The 18,703-nt window shown below is 40.8% G+C and overlaps 2 protein-coding genes across 2 annotated transcripts; one reads left to right on the top strand and one right to left on the bottom strand.

Annotated features, from left to right (window-relative positions):
- Positions 1–325: 325 nt before the first annotated feature.
- On the top strand, positions 326–10,069 carry LOC309693240 (GRAM domain-containing protein 2A-like). Its single transcript, XM_082512292.1, has 13 exons — positions 326–536; positions 1,173–1,316; positions 1,467–1,512; positions 2,109–2,178; positions 2,432–2,535; positions 2,864–2,950; positions 4,296–4,367; positions 4,474–4,533; positions 4,639–4,729; positions 4,876–4,932; positions 5,036–5,117; positions 7,060–7,170; positions 7,874–10,069. The coding sequence occupies exons 1-13, from the start codon at positions 496–498 to the stop codon at positions 7,887–7,889; spliced, it is 981 nt and encodes a 326-aa protein (XP_082368418.1). The 5' UTR covers positions 326–495; the 3' UTR covers positions 7,890–10,069.
- Positions 10,070–10,605: 536 nt separating this feature from the next.
- Positions 10,606–18,194, bottom strand: abhd17aa (abhydrolase domain containing 17A, depalmitoylase a). The gene is made up of 6 exons (XM_082512291.1): positions 18,007–18,194; positions 17,211–17,296; positions 15,981–16,462; positions 15,614–15,808; positions 14,369–14,548; positions 10,606–13,542 (listed from the first exon to the last, which is right to left on the bottom strand). Exons 3-6 carry the CDS (start codon positions 16,457–16,459, stop codon positions 13,317–13,319), a joined length of 1,080 nt encoding a protein of 359 aa, XP_082368417.1. The 5' UTR covers positions 16,460–16,462; positions 17,211–17,296; positions 18,007–18,194; the 3' UTR covers positions 10,606–13,316.
- Between the last annotated feature and the right edge of the window lie 509 nt (positions 18,195–18,703).

Raw genomic sequence — 18,703 nt, 5'->3', positions numbered from 1 at the left:
CATGTGATATTAATCTATGCAGGCTGAAGGTTTTGCATGACAGACAACAATGTTACTGTCATATCTAAATCTCATGACGGTTGTCTCTGCATACCTTCTCATTGTGTGTGCTGATGCGTGTGGGTCTAGAAGGTGTGTCTCTAAGTCAAAGGGTGAACATAGACAGTGCCGCCCATAGAAAGATCTTCCTATGAGGAGCAAACTCTGCATCAGTGTAGATTTTCCTCCTTCCTTCACTGATTGGTTTTGTTATGCAAAGCTCCACCTCTCACAGCTAATTGGTTAACATTAAAAGGCAGCCGTCCTTTGTTTTTTCTCTCATCTGTGTTCACCTGGCCCTTGGTGATTTAGAGTCATTTCCAGGAAATACAAGAGAAGCAAAGCCCTGCACAGAGCCAGTAAACGTGGATTACAGACATAAAGTTATACAGTTACACTATGTATTCGAGTGTATGACTTTGTGTGTGCGTGAGCCGGAATTGTTTATGTTCCATCATGACTCTGAAAAACAGGAAATTCTCACTGGACAGCTCTGGGTGAGTGTTTATCTTATCACATTTCCTCCTTTGTGCCTAATGTACATGTTTTATCGGTTGACAGTGATATTGACTTTTTAAGCGTGCAGTGTAAAAACAAAAAGCCACTCTAAATACCAGCTGTAGAGTACAGTTTTTCATTGTGCTCGGGCTTTGTGGCGGCTGCTTTTGCAAAAGTAAAACCATCCTCCGGAGAGCCAAGTCAGTTGCCCGGAGACAGCAGACTAACCACCGGTCTGCGAGGCAGACAGTCAGAAAGTTGGCACAGCTGGTGCTTAAAAGGCTGCTCAAGGACTTGGAAGAGAGTGTAGGAACAGCATATTATTTTCTTGTACCTTGTTAATGTTCAAGAGTGCTTTGATGGCGAACAGATCTTTCTTGTACCTGTTGATGAGCTCCATTCATCGTTGTGAAAAGTCATTCTGTGACTGATGCAAACAAAATAGCTGAAGATTGTAACATTTTCCCCATCGCCACGCAGGAGCTGGCACCCATCCATCAGGGAGAAATGCATTAATTTCTATTTTGCTGTGATTTCATTACCTTTTTGGTGTTCTATATTGATAGCGTGTGTCTGTGGGTAATATAAAAGCTGGATCATCAGTCTGACATTTATATCCTGGTCTCTTGGGACAGTATCGTGGAAGGAAGTGATATTTTTGGCACGAGAAGAAGCAGTTTTAGATCTAGTACAAAGAAAAATAAACAGAGCACGATGCTGGACGCAGTACAACTGGAGGGCCAACTAAATCACAGCCTTGACTCCAACATGGCCCTGAGGTAGAGTCTTCCTTCATCACTACACAGGGTTGGGGGGGTATTTACTAAGTATTGGATGGTTTAAAATGTTAAAGCTGCACAGACTGTCAGATATCTCCCTGAAAACATCCTTATCTCATTTGTGTTACTATTGTGCCTTTGTGTCATCAGAGAGCAGACCATAGCAGAGCAGAATCTTCAGCGATCAGATGATCACGTAAGCCTGCTTCCCTTTACCCTGCTCCTTCTTGTTCCCTTTTATTCACAGCACAGGAACTGAGGCGGCCATGAATCATGTTTTCACAGTGGCAATGCATTATGTTCCAACATGAAAGCAATGTGACAAAGTGAATGCAAGAAACCTACCTGAATATGACGCTCTACTTGGATTTAAGGGGCTTTGTGGTTACCTTTAGGTTGTTATTTATCTTCTTGCTTCAGGGCTGAGTTTCAAGCTAGTTTCTCGTAGCATTTTCGGACATCCCAGGTGGGAAAGCTTTACAATGTAACATCAGATACACATGGTTATCAACTACATGAATGAGGAAGTAGACAATTTAGAGCCACGAGTGATCTAAACTAGAGTTCAATGCAGGCTGGTTATTGGCCATTTACCAGGTATTCAGAGACAAAGCAAATTCTAACTGCTGGAGGGTTTAAATAAGTAAATGTTTGATGACAAGCTTGGCAGCTCAAAAGTTTGTATACTGATGCTGAGTGCAGGTCTCGAAGTCAGTTAACAAACCTGATTCTTCTTCTTCTGTATCTGAAACAAGTCTGAATGAAAACCTTTTGTTTCTTTATTCCCTGCAGTACTTCAAGCACAATAAAAGCTTCAACAAGCTGTTTCCAGAGATTCCTGTGTGGGACAGCCTGGCACACGGTGAGCTGAGCTGAGGTCCAGAGGTTGTAACTCATTTGCGAATATTGATTATGGAAATGGCTTCGCAGAGTGTCCCCGATGTCTTTGCTGCCAGATGAAGTGCCACTTAATGCTTTGTTTTCCAAGCGGTCTGGGGTGACTGCACGGCCGAAACGCTTCAGTAAATGTTTCAGCAGTCATGGCTCTGGTGTTGTGTGGGTATCACCTTAGAAACAGTGACCTAATGCCTTCGAACTGTGTGTATCTGTTGCAGCTTTCACGTGTTCCCTGCAGAAGGAAGTGCTGTATCACGGAAAACTCTTTGTTTCTCAGAACCATGTGTGTTTCTACTCATCTGTGCTGCTCAAAGACACCAAGGTAACTCAAACTTACGCCACACACTGAAATGTGATGGCAGGAGCTGCAGTACTTGGACTTTCCCAGCTGCAAAATTACAATCAAAGGGAGATCATTTGGATTTTCTAGATAAAGATACAGAGGAGCAGTCAGCATTACAAGTCCAAATCCTGGTATTTCACTAGGATTTTTAGCATTTATCATACCTGAAGAGAGAACGACACAGCAACTTGCTCTGGGGTTTGTTTCTGCTTGTTTCACTTTGTGAACGTTTGGCATGTCATTTTACTGTAATGAGCTCTGTAAGTTTCTAAAGAAAACCACACTCATTACCATTCATACATTGCAGGTGGTGATTCCTGTTTCCAGCATAAAGGATGTGAAGAAACATGGCTCAGCCCTGTCTATGCTTTCTATACAGACTGCTGAAGAGAAGGTCAGCACACACCTTTAAAAGTAGCAGTTGAGTCTTTGCATTACAGATGTAAAGTGTAGTTCTGCGGTTAAGTATTTAAATCAAAAGCTATCAGAAACTTAAGTTGCTCTCTAATAAGCTGGCTGCTTTGGTGCTCAGTATCACGGGGAACCCTGTCAGGGTTTCTGGCCTCAATGACGAAGTTTACATCTAAAGGGAATTATAGTTGTGAAAGCAGAAACCTTTCTTTATTGTTGAACTTCTTACCTACAACTCAAAGAACTCCATCCAGCACTTTTCTTCCACTTATCCTTATCAGGGTCGCCCAGCTACCACAGGGCGAGAGGCGGGGTACACCTCAAACAGGTCGCCAGTTTATCGCAGGGCCTCAAAAAACTGAAAACATAATTTTTTAACTGGATACTTTTGAGTTCAGCTAAGTTGATTCGTGTAAGCATGGATGATCGGGAGGTTTTGGTTACCTCCACCACACAGGTTATGCTTGTGTTAGCATTTTGCATGCGTGCATGTCATTCTGTCTGTAAACACGATAGCTCAAAAAATTCTGAATTAATTCTGATCAAACTCTGTAGAGGTGTAGACTGAGGTCATGCTAACAGTCATTTAAAATTTGGCTTACATCCACCAAGGACATAATTTTATTATGACTTTCTTACGTACATTAGAATAACAGGTTATAACCGTTTAAATACAAAACTTTTTTCACTTTATATTTGGTAATTAATGGGTAATTTTTTTTTACTAAACAATAAAACAAATATTACACATGTAGTGTTTCCAAATAAATAAAAAAAAACAATGAAAATAATTAAAATAGGTTGAAACAGGCCAATTAACAGAAGTCTGCACTACAAAATTCTTAAAGTATGTTTAAAAAGAACAAAGAAAACAAGATGAATGTACAGAAAAATCTATATTATTCCCTTAGAAGTAAACGCTGCTCAGTGAGTGAGCTGCCTTGGTGGACATTTGTTTTCTCAGACTGCTTGTTGTGTAGTTTTTACCTTTTATAATGTGTATTATGTGTTCCTTAATATGTGTTTTACTTTGTCTACTGTGTACGCGCAAAATTCATTTAGAAACCAGCAGCACAATGTAGCATCTGGTAGCATTCATTTATTTACAAATGACGAGATCTCCAAAAATAAGTGTTCATTCTTGACTTGACACAAATGTACCGGTTGGTTTAGCAGCTGGTAAAAGGAAATGATGGACAGTGTGTTAACTGTGATCGGGCCTCCTGCAGTGAGCCTGACAGCTTGTCGAGCTAACATTGCAGATTAACTTTCCGGGGAAACACTGAGATTTAAGCCTTTCCTCTGCTTGTTTGTTTTCTCTCCCTCAGTACTCGTTTGTGTCTTTGAGAAACCGTGAGAAGTGTTACAAACTCCTCCAAAGTGTGTGCTCATATGCGCAGGTACTGCTGCTGCTCCCCGGACACACATGCAGGTGCAGGCATCATTTCTCAGGCTAACACGAGCTGTTGTTTTTTTCTGAACTTGTTTTTCATTTGTTTCGAACAGGCGGAGGCTGTAAACAGCAGCCCTCATCTGGCCGTTGCAGAGAACGAAGCTCACAATCCGGTAGGTTTGACGCTCAGCAGCTGCAGGAATCTTGTAGCAGCTTAGCGACTATCTTGCCATACTGCGTAGTGATAAATTATCTTATGGCATCTCTCTCTTTGTCAGCAATTCTCCAGTTTTTCCAGTTTGGACGACCGTGTAGATTTTCCGAGCAGTGACTCTCTTGATACCAGCTTTCTTCAGACGTCCAGTGAAGGTAAAGGAAAGACACTAAAGAGCACTGATGGGTGATCATCACCGCTTAATGGTTTTGACTTTAACTGTTAAAGTTCACTTTTCTATTTGAAAAAATTACATTAAGGGGTTTAATTGCTGAGCTTACTTGTCTTAATGTCTTTTCAGGCCCCAGCACAGCCAACTCCACTCGTCAAAACAGCATAATAGATGAAGAAGACAGCGGTGTGTATTCAAATACAAACACACACATGTTGCGGCCATACAGAGTCGTGTGATTGTAGAACAAGTATTAATTTTTTTTATTTGTTTTTTTGGTCTATGTCAGCTGGACTGTGGATTTGGAGGTTCATTGCACAACTGCCAGAACTTAAGACTCTCAGTGTTGTCTTCCACATCTACATGGTGCTGTGAGTATAGTTTTCAGATTCATAGATAAATACTGCTTGAAATCTGTAGTGAGCAGTTTCTTTGTAGAAGGAAGAAAACATGATGTACCATTAGGGTCATCTCAACAGTAACGATGTGGAAGGAGATTAGAAATTTAAAGACGGCGCCTTCACCCAGCTTCTGTGTTATAGACCAGCTATGTGGAAGGCAGATTGTGGACCTGAACGCAGGACTCAGGGAAACAGGAATAAATTCAAAAATCGGCTTTATCGCTGGTAATACACAAGAGTGCAAAAAGATCTTTAGGGACAACACAGGGTAAGGAAACACAACATCCAGGGACTCCGACCAGAGTTATTATAAGTTCACATTTTCTAATTAGCTTTTATTTTTCTTTGATTTTGACTTTTTGTTTTTATTTCAGTTTAGTTTCCAGCGTAGATTTTCACCTTTCAGTTATTTCTTTTATTCTTTTTAAATGTTTACCCTTAGTGTAGTTTTTATCCATTTCAGTCTTAGTTTTATCTTGTATGAGTGACATATGTCAGAGGGGAGATTTAGGAAAATCAGTGTAGGTATTACAATAAAGACACGGAACGTTTTAAAAGCAATTCCCTCACGGTCTTGTCTCAATAAAGGCATCAATCAACGTCTCATCAGGAAAGCCGTATTAAAATTTTTACCGAACTAACAGATAATAAAACCCAGGATATTTCCTCTATATTTAGTTAACTATAATAATGAGGGGAGCGGAAACAGGTGGGAGGGCAGCTGAAACTAATCAACAAAACAAGACAAAGGAAGTAAAACGTGAAACATGACACAGAGAAATAAGATGAGCAAAATACAACAGGAAACAAGAGACAAAACTGTACAGGGAGATCAGATTAAAGTGAAACAAAAAGACAAACATACAGACAAGACTGAAGGAACATGATGGGAACACAAAAAAGGAACTAATTAGTCCGAGGTCATCTAGGTCATCTAGGTCATCTAGGTCATCTAGGTCATCTAGGTCATCTAGGTCAACTAGGTCATCTAGGTTAACTAGGAACTAAAGGGAAAAGTTTTCTTGATGCATGCTCAATCATCCAGGTAAGGAAATCCAAAAAAAGTTGATTCTGTTCATCTGGACGTAACATTTTTGGTGGGAGAAACATTTCGTCGCTCATCCAAGTGACTTCTGTACTCTCAGCAGGTTTCCCCAATCTTATAAACAGTACATTTGCACAATGACTGAAACTAGCACCACTGAAGGAACATTAGGCTGTGAGGTCAGCTTCTTGATCATTAATATGCAAATTGTCATGACCACTGATCAGCAACCACTGCTCAAGGTCTTTGATCAGTGGTTGGGGTTGGGGAAACCTGCAGTCAGCAGAGACTGTAGACGTCACTTGGATGAGTGATGAAACGTTTCTCCCACTGAAAACGTTACGTCCAGATAAACAGAATCAACTTTCAGGGGGTAAAAGCAGGAAACTATAAATAATTAAACATGAATCACTTCTCAAATCAGAAGAAATCACATAAAAACACAAAACCCAGGGTCCATGACAACACGATTCTAGTCACAGCTGTGAGTTTGACTGAAACTGACTGTACATCCTAAAACACTGAAGGTTTGAAGGGAAAAAAGGACCATGAGCTATTGCTTTATGTAGAATTTTTCAGCAGACCAAAATTCATATTTTTGAGGTATAAAACTGCAAAAGCACTCACACATCTACTGGATCTTGGCATGCTTTTTTTTCTCATACTGATTTACTGGAATGGCTGCAAACTCTCCAGGAAAGACAAATATCTAAACCTTGGTTGTGGAAATGTTATCAAGGCTGCACACAGATCCAAGTCTCTGATATCCTGCTGTTAGTCCTGTACAACATGTACTCATCCTAGACTCTCAGGCTGTAGTTCTTCCTGCACAACACACATTCAAGACTTTACTGTGGGTGTTTGTAGGCTGGTGTTGCTCCTGTTGGTGTCCGGATACATCGGGCTAAGGATTTTAGCGCTGCAGGAGCAGCTGAACTCTTTGGGAGCTTTGACTGACTGGTCTTCACATCACAGAGAGTGAGTTGACACATGCACGCAAAGGGGAAGCCACAAAAAGAAATCTGTTGAGGAAGGGGGGGGGGTGTCTCAAACCGGTTTTTGGAGACTTTTTTTTTGGAGACCAGTTTTACTGGTTCTTAACAATAACACAAGGAAAAGAATAGGCTTCCAAGGAGAATCACACCCACTCGGGATTATGCATTTTAAACTGTAGGCAGTGAAATGATGCTTTGCAACAGGCTGGAAAATACGCCTGAATCTCATTGTAGTTAAATTGTTTTAGTAATGGGAATGGATGTAATAAGTTACATGGGCAAAATACTCAAAATGTATCGATACTGTCCTCTAGTTTTAGAGGAAAATATTCAGCTTTTTTATTTTTGCTCTGATTTTGTGAGGCTGTGTTTAGATGTCGATTTGTTCATGGAAAACATGTCATTACGCCGTACGAGGCATAATTAGATGCTGAGCTACCTCGCATTTTAAGTTCAAATTATCTCCACTTTAACCGGCTTGCATCTATAATTAGAGTCAACCTGAAGCAGTTAAAGACTTTGTTTTTACATTTTCAGTATTTTTTTATTACATACCATTTCAAGCACATGGGAGTTTCATTTGCATTTTCATATAGTAAGATTGCCACTTTACTTTATTAAAAGATTAGTACATGCCCCACCACTGCTCTCTGTCTCATGCTTGCTCCTTGTTTTATTTTAACCAGGTACCAGGAAACATAGCTGTTGGCTGAGATCTTTGACTGCTATGATCCTTTTTGTACATACTGTACCATTGTTCTGCTGTTGTTTGTCCAAAGAAATGTTCAGTATTGCACACAAACTGAGTAGACATGGAGCTCCTGTGGTAGCACGATGTTCTACAGAGGGCGGAGGTCAGCGTTGGTGTGTCTGAATCGAGGCCACATGTGGTGAACGACGTGGATGACCGATGGAGGACAATATTTTCTGTTAGGAGCACATTGATTCTCTGCTGACTGATCAGAAAGTGAGGGGAGGCTCTCCTGCATGGAGCCATATGGAGGCAGTCTGCTGAAGCCATGTTTATTTGCTGGCTGATAAACGGCTGAGCTCAGCTAGCAGTAGTTGGCTGTCCTTTTTCTTTTTTTCTTTTTTTTTTCCTGGAATCAACACAATCTGCAACATTGACAACAAACTGAAGATGAAGAAGAGTATAAATGAAGCAATTTGTTACTTGATTTAAATTGATGTTAAAGAATTAATTTAGGGCCCCATATTGCGCTCATGAACTGCTGGAATCCGTAGGCATGCTTTAGAAGAAGGCTGGTAATGACAAGAATTAGCCAGCAGAGGGCAGTCGCTTCCATTAAACGCAGACGAGAGATGAGATTTGTTTCAGTTGCACTCACTGCACTTTCACACCGACTTGAGGCTCTGATATTTAAACACAGTCAGTGAGTGGTTCATTAGTCCCATCATTAAACTTATTTCATACAGGGCTTGTGCACATTTTGGCCAGTGTTTTCCTTGACTGCTCCATGACTCATGCCCAACCCTTCATAAATTGTATGTAGCAAACAGTACTGTGCAAAAGTCTCCAACCACCTTTTGTTTCTTTCTATTTTGGCAGGAAAATGGAAAGTTTATGCAATTTATTTGAATTTGCTAATATAAATGGAAAGGCAACGACAGAATTCTAACAAGGGTTAAAATCAATATTTGTTATGATCACCTTTATTCTTCAACACAGGCAGCTTTCTTGTAATTAATTTAAGTAGTCTTCAGGAATAGTTCTCCAGGCTTCTTGAAGGACATTCAAAGCTCTTCTTTGGATATTGGCTGCCTTGTGTTTTGTTCTGTCAAGATGTTCCTGCACTGCTTCAATAATGTTGAGGCCAATCCATGACTGATAGTGTTTCATTGTTAGTTTTTCTGTACAGGTTTGCTTTTCCTGCAATGGTAGTGTGTTTGGGATCATTGTCGGGCTGAAAAACGATGCTGTAGCAATCAGACACTTTCTAAAATGCATTTTTCTGCATGTAATTTGCCATAACTCAGCCTTTTCTCCATTTCTCTTCATTAAGAACAGCTTCTTGACAGCCATCCTTCCACTGAGACCATTTCTGATCAGGTCCAGGTCAGCTCTCTGCTGTTTATTAAGGGCAGAGTTTCAACTGCTCATCAATAGTTTTTTTTTAGGCCTGACACTTGTCAGTTTCCTACAAATCTTTAAAAGCACACTGCACACCATGCAGAGATATGCTGTGATTTTTGGCTAATAGTTCTTTGAGAATCACCTTGTATCCCCCAAAAAACTATTTTATGCTAGTTAAACTGTGTTATTGTTGGCATTTTCTTAGAGATAAGAACAAATTGAAAATGGCCAGGGACAAGGGCCAGACTGAAAACGTCCAAAGACTTTGAGAAAGCCTGGAGAATTATTTCTCAAGAAAAGGTTCAATGAGAGTCTGACTGCTTGGAAGCAAAATATAAAGAACTGAGGGACAGCTCGAGACTCTTGCGCAGTACCTTATATGTGTCAAACTATATTTAGGTACATAAGTTTTAGATAAAGTGCAAATGCAATATAAATTATATTACATGCTATTTTTATTTAAAGCTCTACATGTCTTTCAAATCTTTATGTCAATATGTACTGTAATTTTTCAAACGCTGCCTCTCAGGTCTTGTACTCCAACCTATTAACTTATTGACTTTGGAAAAATGCAATGACTGTCTAAAATCAACCCTACCAATTGTATCTTTTTGTAAATAAGTGATTTTATTTTGTTGTCCATAAAAAGGTCAAGATTCAGTCCCATGAATTAATTTCATTACATCATATTCTCAGTTCAAAAAAAGCAACATAAAATTACAAATCATAATACAAAGAATAGAATAGGTAAGTACAGTAACCATATAAACAGTCCACTAATATTATCTAGCCCCACCCGCCCGCCCGCCTGCCACTGCCCCACTCTAGCACAAAACTCAACAACACATCAGTTAGTATCAGCGATAAAAAAATTCAAATGTCCCATTTTTTTTTTTCATTTTTAAAAAGCGCTTCAATGTTTCAATGCCGTGAGTTCAGCTTTACCCTCCCGCAGACTACACGATAGATAATGAACCACCCCCTCATTTGCTCCGCAAAACACAACAGACATGCATACAGTTTCGGTTTTTTCCCCACTGTTACCCCCGCCCCACCCCACCCGCGAACCCCCACCACATCAATAAACATTCAAGGCCAGAGGATACAATGTACATCAACTATAGTGGTGCATCAATAAAACGGTAGGTTTCCACACAGTTTCTTTGACCCCATGAGTGAGATGTGGATACAGAGGATTCCCTGATAACTCGACCTGTCAACGAAAAACTCAAAGACACTGTTTACTTCTAGAGAGAGAGAGAGGAAATAAATAACTCTCAAATTCATCCGACAGTTCAGATCCCTGGTTCGAGAAGGTAGCAGTTTTCCGTTATTCAAATATCAGACAGAAAAAAAAAAAAAAAAAAAGCCACAAGATGAAACCGGGAATATTCCCCAGTTTAAGAACAATTAACAGGAAGTTGAGTGGTGTTCAGTAATTCTGCTCCGCTGCTTACCAAGCCCCACTGGTACTCCCAAAATGAAGTAATCAGATCAGTGCTAGTTCAGTAAATGTTCCCTTTGACAAAACGCAGCTGCTATCACTGACACCGGCGGGTCTGCTGTGCAGTAGGCACCTTCTCATGCTTTTTTTTCAGGGCCTGTTAGTCCAAACAGGACTCTTGTATCTTTGATGCTGGCCTTTAGAACACACTCTATAGTAATGAAGAAGACACAGAAACTTACATTTTATACCCTTATTACACTTTGGATACTTTGTACAATAGTGCTGAACTTAAGACCTGCTTTCGTCATGCTTGATCTGATATATATAAATGTGTAAATATACTGTATGAGACAGTATGTGTGTGTGTGCGGGTGTGTGTATGTGTGTGATGATGTGCAAAGGTGTGTGTATGTGTGTGTGTGTCTGTGTGTGTGGTGGAACCTGCACCACACCAACAGTGAGAGGCTCAAATATGGCTTGTGTCACACATGAAGCGTGCTGCCACCCATAAAAGAGCTCCTGTACATTTAGGGCCACGGAGGTTAAACCAGAGCTAGTAGACATGATCTCCCTTCACGGCAACCTGATCCGAATCGCACTGTTAGCCTTTACCATTAACATGCGTGGTTCTGAAACAACCCATGGCCCATTCTAAAACAAACACATTACAATCATGACGAGAAATAAAACAACAACAAAAACACGCTACAAAAATTTTTTTTAAAAATGTGCGGAGGCTGACTAACCCTGGTGATGAGTGCTACGGTAACAAGACATCGAAATCAACTTGTGCTGTAAGACTACAAATTCTCAGTACACTTCTAATGAAGCACGGTAATTCAGAATAAAATGAACATAACATCTTATGGTTTAGGGGGAAATGAGCAGCTATTTTGTCTCCTTATTCCTTTAGAGCCTCTGAATCCAACCAGAGCATCAATCTCCACAATTCACCAGAAGAAACTACAATTATTCACAACCTTCTCAACAGCTGCACTCCAGGCTTAAAATGTACAATCTGACATCTGCTAAATGTGCATATTTGCTTCTTTTTTTGTCGTTGTTGTTGCTGGAAGTCACATGAGATGAATGACACACCTGTGTATATATATGTGAAGCGACAACCAGCAATTACCAGCTTACAAGTAAGACTGGAAAAGTGGAGGGGAAGCCAGCCTGGCTCTAAGCAAAGGTGACAAAATCCACTCAGCAGCCACTATAAACCTTACTATATAACCCTTTGTATGTGACATGCAGTTGTTTTATGGGGTGTTACAGGCTGGACAACTTCTTTTCTGGGTGCAGTCACCTTCTGGGACAATTGTATGTGTGTCCCAAATTGCCAAACCTTTCCTTAAATCTTGCCAAACCCATGCACTCCAACCTCTTAACGTCATTCATTAGTACCTGATGGGCAACAGATTTCTGTTAAAATGCGAGGTGAGAAATACTGAGTAGACCTGCTTTTCTATAGCAGTATTGTTAATGTGCCTTCTGACAGGCTTATTTCCATTTCAACCACTTATTAATGAGTATGAAAAATGTCAAACTATACATGAAAAAAAAGAAATTAAAATAGTTCCCTGTGGCATGTAGCTGCAATTCTGCAGACAGTCAAATGTAACAGCCGGGAAATAACAGGGAGGCTCACCATTCTTTGATCTTTTTGGAGACAAAATAAGAAAAGAAATGTATGAGACACCTAAGAGCCATAACACTGTGACAGTACTCCAGGCTTGTCCCTTGCATTTCCACCATAACTGACACCAAAGGACAGGAGATGGACCCCCAAAACCACACAAAAAAGGAGGAGGGTAGTGTTTGCTGGACAACTTGGTAAATGCCCTGGCAGTCAGATGGATGTTCATTAACAGTAAACAAGGAGGGGAGGAGGAAGGGTGCACGTGCTTGACCAGTGTTTGTCCACAGGAGAGAGAACTGGTCAAGCTGTGGAGGTATTCTTCATACATACAGACACAGAAAACAAAACAAACAAAAAAACACCAATATCTGATAAATCTCCATAAGCCTCCTCCACTCTCAGATGTCCAAGTCATCAGGATGTCCTTCATTTCTATCAGCGCTCACCCACACACAAACGTGTGAACACATTATTCAGGTGTCATAGGTCCATGGGGGTATGACTATACAAGCAACACTCACAGTGTTAGCACACACATTCACCACCAGACACTTCACCATTACATCTGTATGCCTTTTTTTGCGACAACGCACACCGTGAACCAGGTGAAGACATTTTAAAGCTGCAAATCAAACTCTTCCCTCATTAAAAACTGCACCTGTGAGGTTGTTTCTTTATCTACTGTAGTGTCATCTATCCTTATTAAAAATGTTCTAACCTTTAAAACAGGAAACAGAACATAGTTTGTGTTTGTGTTTAACCTGAAGGTGTGCTGCTTCAAGACACACAGATGTGACCAAAAATCACACAACCCCTTTAGAGCCCCCCCCCCTCCCTTCACCCATATTTCTATGCAAACATGCCTATATCCACCCACCCCCCCACGTATTCACAAATACACACACACAGTCTCATTCATACAAACACAGAGAGGCTGTGTGTTTCTCAGGCATGCTGTGCAGCCAGGTCCTGGTTAATAAAGCGTCGTAGCCTCTCCAGGTACTGACTGTAAAGCTCAATGTCGTTGTGGCCCGCTCCCTCCACCCAGAGCGGCTCCACGGCCTTGGGACAGCGCTCGAACAGAGCCAGGCCGTGGGAGAAGTCGATCACCTCGTCCTCTGTACCGTGAATGATAAGCACTGGAGATGGGATCTTTGACACCTTCTCGATGCTGGAAGAATATTTACAGAAAATGCAGAGAACGGAATCAATTTCTCTGTCCCATTGTAATGCATTTGTCTCAGCACGTCTTATGGCATGCAGATTGATTTTACATCTAATCTCTTTTTCTTTTTTGAGGATCTGCATTTGAAACCGGTGGTTCTATAAGATTTTTAATTTCTTCTGTAACAAAGAACAGCATGTGGTCATTCTGAAGGTTTCTCTGCAATCTATCTAAATGCTAATAATTTCAGCAACAATCGAAACATGGTTAAACTCTGTATCATTCGATTTGGTTGTAAAACAGTACAATTTTCCAATCTTTCATTAAAAAAAAAACATTTACAGAGCAATGAGCAAGTACGAGGATTTAAAATGAACATTAACAAAATAATAAATAAAACCCCCTGTGCATCTGCTTTTTCCAAGCAGTCCTATCAAGTCTATGAAAATATCTTCAACAGACCACATCACACTGCTATACATCACCATTTAGAAATAAAGTATTAATATCCTGCAAGGGACTATATATAAAAGTAGCTTTGTGGCTAATCCAGGCATATTTATATCGATATGTTCATTAACACATGCTCTGTACCTTTTAAATGAACTGAATTTAAAATATGATGTCTCAAACTATCGCTCTATTGCAACAATCAACACTGTTAAGAAGTTAGAACATACAGATGGACTAATTCTGCTTCAGAAAAGAACTGAGACGCTAGTCATGTTTCCTTTTCACTTAATTAAACTGTAATAATTCACTTAATTCTAAATGACTTCCAAGTAATCAAATCGACAGTCTTCAGGTTTGCAGTCTTGGGAAGTGAACTTACTTTGGAAAAGCATCAAAGCAATATGTTTTCTTAGTGTCGGGGAAGGCAACCCTCATGCCGGAGGTGAGAGGAGAGTGGAGGACCACAGCAGCACACTCAAACCGCGATGCCAAATCGACTGTAGGCACCGTGCCGATGCTCTGTCCGTACAGGATGATATTCTCAGGGCTGATGCCGTACCTGAGACACAAAAATTCACGTTTCACAATAAATTTTGGCAATAAGTGACACAGCCTGTCCCCTAATCAGAGAGTTGGTGGTTTTATTCCCAGCTCCTCCACAAGACAAAACACTGACTGCAAGTTTGTCCTGATCCCACACAGTCGCCATCAGGTGTGAGAGTGGGTGAAGAGGAACCACATTACCTCAGGTTAACAAATGCTATGCAAGTGCAAACACTGAACACAGAAATATGTTGAGCACAGTGTACAAGTGTGAAACTTCTCATGTCCAGATAAACGCTAATTTTCAGACTCGTGCTCTGAACGGTTTTCTTCCACCCCTGAATATTAAAGAGAGAACACGCTGTGCAAAGTTAAAGCGTTTTTTTTATGCTTGCACACATAAGCTTGAGTTACAGTAGTTAATCTGTTTACTGTTTGCTGTAATTGCTAGTTACACTCACAGTTTGCACAGTTGGCAGGGTGATTAGGCCAGCTGGCAGGATGGGGAAAGAAAAGAAAATGATTCGCGTGAACAAGAAAAAAATAAATAAAAACAAAAGGGATTCATGCATGTAAAAAAGTTTGGGGGAAAACTTGTTGAAAAGCACAAACATACGTGGCATAAGCCACAATGAAAAGCATAAAAATAAAATGTTGAAATAAACCAGAATCTTGTTTTATTTGTTCAGCGTCCTCTGCGGTGCCATCTGGAAATGTTAATTTTCTACCAACATTAGGCTCATTAACTATGATGGCAGCAGATAAACAAGAGGGACAAGTAAGAAAGAAGAATATTAGATGCACCACTTCACGTAGAGCACAGTATGTCATCCTACTGTTTGACTGCGAGCCACTGTTTAGCTGTGACTACACTGGCTGAACGACAGAGAGAAGCCACTGTGGTCAGCAGGGAAAAAGCTTTCATGAGCCAACCAAATGTTTTTTTTGTTTATTTGGGTTTTGTTTTTTTCAAAAAGTTACCAATCAGTGATGTAAGTGGCCCTTAAAAACTTAAATGGCATTTCATGCTTGCTGCCCATTAGGTTTGGACCCACCAAGGACTGAATTTGGGCCTTCTTACCTTGAGCGCAGGGCGTGCCAGGCAGCATCAATGTCAGCATATAAGTTCTTCTCAGAAGGCTTGCCAGTGCTAACGCCGTAGCCTGAGTAATCATAAGAGAAGATGTTGCAGTTGATGCGGGTCCCTAATCCGATGTAGAAACTGCTCATCTGGCCCAGGTCTACTGCATTGCCGTGGGAAAACAGAACAGTGAACCTGAGGGACAAAGCAGAAAAATTGGAAAAAAGGAAGTTAGGCAGCGAGTTGTGCGGCCCAGGGTTGGTGTGAAATCCCACAAACAACTGCATTCTAAATACAGACACACAAGGTTGTGATCCACTTATCCAAAAAATGTCTCATGGTTTCCAGGTGCTGCTGTGCCTCTCACCTGGCATTTGGGGCACAGCGAATGTACATGCATCCAACCCTGTTTCCTCGGCTAGATCTGGTCAGGAATACATCCGTCACGTCCAGCTCTCTCTGTGAATACTGGAACTCTGCTCTCTCTGTGAGATGCAGCTTCCACCTGCCCTCACTCCCAACACTGCTGCCACCACCACTGCCACTGCTGCTACCACCACCTCCTCCTCCACCACCGCCACCACCTCCAACACCACCGCCGCCGCCTCCTCTGTCACCTCCGCTAGCAGTGCTGAGTCGAGAGCGAAGTCCAGGGGCTCCGAGAGAAGGGAGACCAGTCGCAGACGTGGACCCAGATGCCGCTCCAGCCCCAGAAACTGGATCTGGGTCAGGGAGAAGAGCATAGGTGGGCTCTGGGGGGAGGAAAGCCAGTTTGGCTGCAATGCGGCTTGGGCATGGGGGGCAGCAGAAGAGGCAGCATAGCTCTCGTATGGACAGACCGTTCATCTTCTGGTGGAAATACAGATATAGCAGACAGAATAATTAGGAGTCAGGAAAAACAGAACAAAAACAACATGCTACAAGCAAAGCCTTTAACCACTAGTTCACAACAGGGTTTCCCACAGTTTCTTTCTTTGTTTAAATTTTTTTTTTTTTTTTACATATTTATTATTGTTTGGCTGATTAAGCTTACAACGCTACAATGGTGCAGTTGATAGAACTGTTGTCTTTCCTTTACATGTTATTTCTATGTCTTTGTGGGTTCTCCAGGTACTCCAGCTTCCTCCCACATGCCAAAGTCATGAATGGGGTCAGATTAATTAGTGATTAGCGAATGGTTGTTCTGTCTCTATGCAATAACCCTGCAAAAATTGGTAACCTGTCCAGGGTGTACCCTGCCTCTTATCTGGACTAGCTCCAGCCACCCACACCCCACCAACCTTAATTTGGATAAGTAAAAGATGGATGGAAAGATGATTTAGCTTATGAGAAGAGTAGTGGTATCACATCATTCAGCAAAGGAAAAATATTTAATCAGTGAGGCAAAGATTTAAACTGCCATCTGCTAACTACACTGAAGATGAGATGTGATGCCAAAAGAACTATAAGTTAATTTAAACAGACTGATTGGTGAAGAGTGTTTTTCAAAGTGAATAAAAAATTCGGTTTTGGGTGGATGGCTACACACAAATAGTTTAACCACCTCTGCTAACCAGCTGCCTTGGGGAAACCCTGCTATGTCCTGTTATGGACGTACCTGGATTCAAAAATCCCAGTATCTTGAAATCTACTGGCACACAATGGTGCCAACGTCCTCTGGTCTTGTCACTGAGCCAGCTGGATCTTTTTTTTTTTTAGGAAGAAAAAGAAGAAGATGAAGAAAGAAAGAAATGTTTAAAATGGTTTTGCGTCGCGCAACACGACAAAATTATACATGGCAATATACAGTTACAAAGGCGTGGCCGCTTTATGAGTCTCAGTCTAAAACAGTCGCCGCTGCTTTGGATTACATTTAGGTCATATACAATTATAAAAGTCAATAGCATCCTGGAATCGTATGAGGATGAGATCAGCTTTGTGGAAAGTATGTGACAACCCATTATTTGTCTGCTGTTGTTGACATCATTGCACACGACCCATAATCTTAAGTAAATATGAAATATTTAACTTCAGGTGTGGACTGTAGCTCCTAACCTCTCAGGGGGAGATTAAGGTTATTTAGATACCCTTGAAACGGGTGGACAAGAGTGCTTAAATTCAACACCCCCTCAGCAGACAGTCACACAGAGCGATATGCTAACGGTAGCTACATGGTTAACGATAATAACCTCTAGTGTTAGCCATCGATGTTGGCTGTATAACTGCAGCAGACTGCTGGCATAGCAATGCATGCGACCGATGAGCTAGATAAGGGCCACGCTGCTGCTGCACACTAGCCGGTGCACACGTTAATATCAGCTCCGAGTCGAATAGATCATCACTTAGCGTTAGCGAGGCAAGCAGCTAGCGGCGGCTAGCTCGTTAGCAAGGTATCCTAAATGCGAGCTGCTTACCGATTCACAGTAGGCTTGGAGGCAGGAAGGTGTGCCCCTATTTGTACACAGAAGCAGCACAAGACTTCGATATTCCCTCTTTTGCCTTGACATGGATGATTTTACTCAAGTGTACTAACAGCTGTCGGTGGCTAGCTAGCTGATATTCATGGCAAACAGATTTTTTTTCTACTACTGTCTTACGACAACCGGAAGTGACGTAAGAACGTAATCCCTTTTAAAGCTTTATTATAATGTGACAGCAATAATTTATTATCTTGAAATTTATTTTTTAATAGATATTGTCCGCAAGTAAATTTAAACAGTGACATTCAGTTATCATTTTATTTATCATTGTTTATTATTGCACACTGTCAATCTTTTCTATATAGTGTCAGTTATATGGGTAACACCAGTGTAATTACAAAGGACAAAATAGGTGGAGGGGTTTACAAAGTTCTTCAAAATTTTAACAAAATAATAATACTAGTACTAATGCTAATACTACTACTAATAATAATAGTAATAATAATAATAGTAATAATAATAATAATAATAATAGAGCATATTTAATCAAATCCGTGAATCTGGGAGATTAAATTAAAATAGCTCGAACAGCAGGTCACAGAAGTAAGGGTTTGTTTTTTTTTTCATATTCACTGGAGACAAAATGTATTTGAAAATGTGCTATTTGTTGGAACAGCAGTGAGGATGAGCC

This window comes from Aulonocara stuartgranti (genome assembly GCF_965226115.1).
Source record: "Aulonocara stuartgranti genome assembly, chromosome: 18".
Taxonomy (NCBI): Eukaryota; Metazoa; Chordata; class Actinopteri; order Cichliformes; family Cichlidae; genus Aulonocara; species Aulonocara stuartgranti.
The sequence above is the reverse complement of the archived record's forward strand: the minus strand, read 5'-3'. Positions and strand labels throughout refer to the sequence as shown.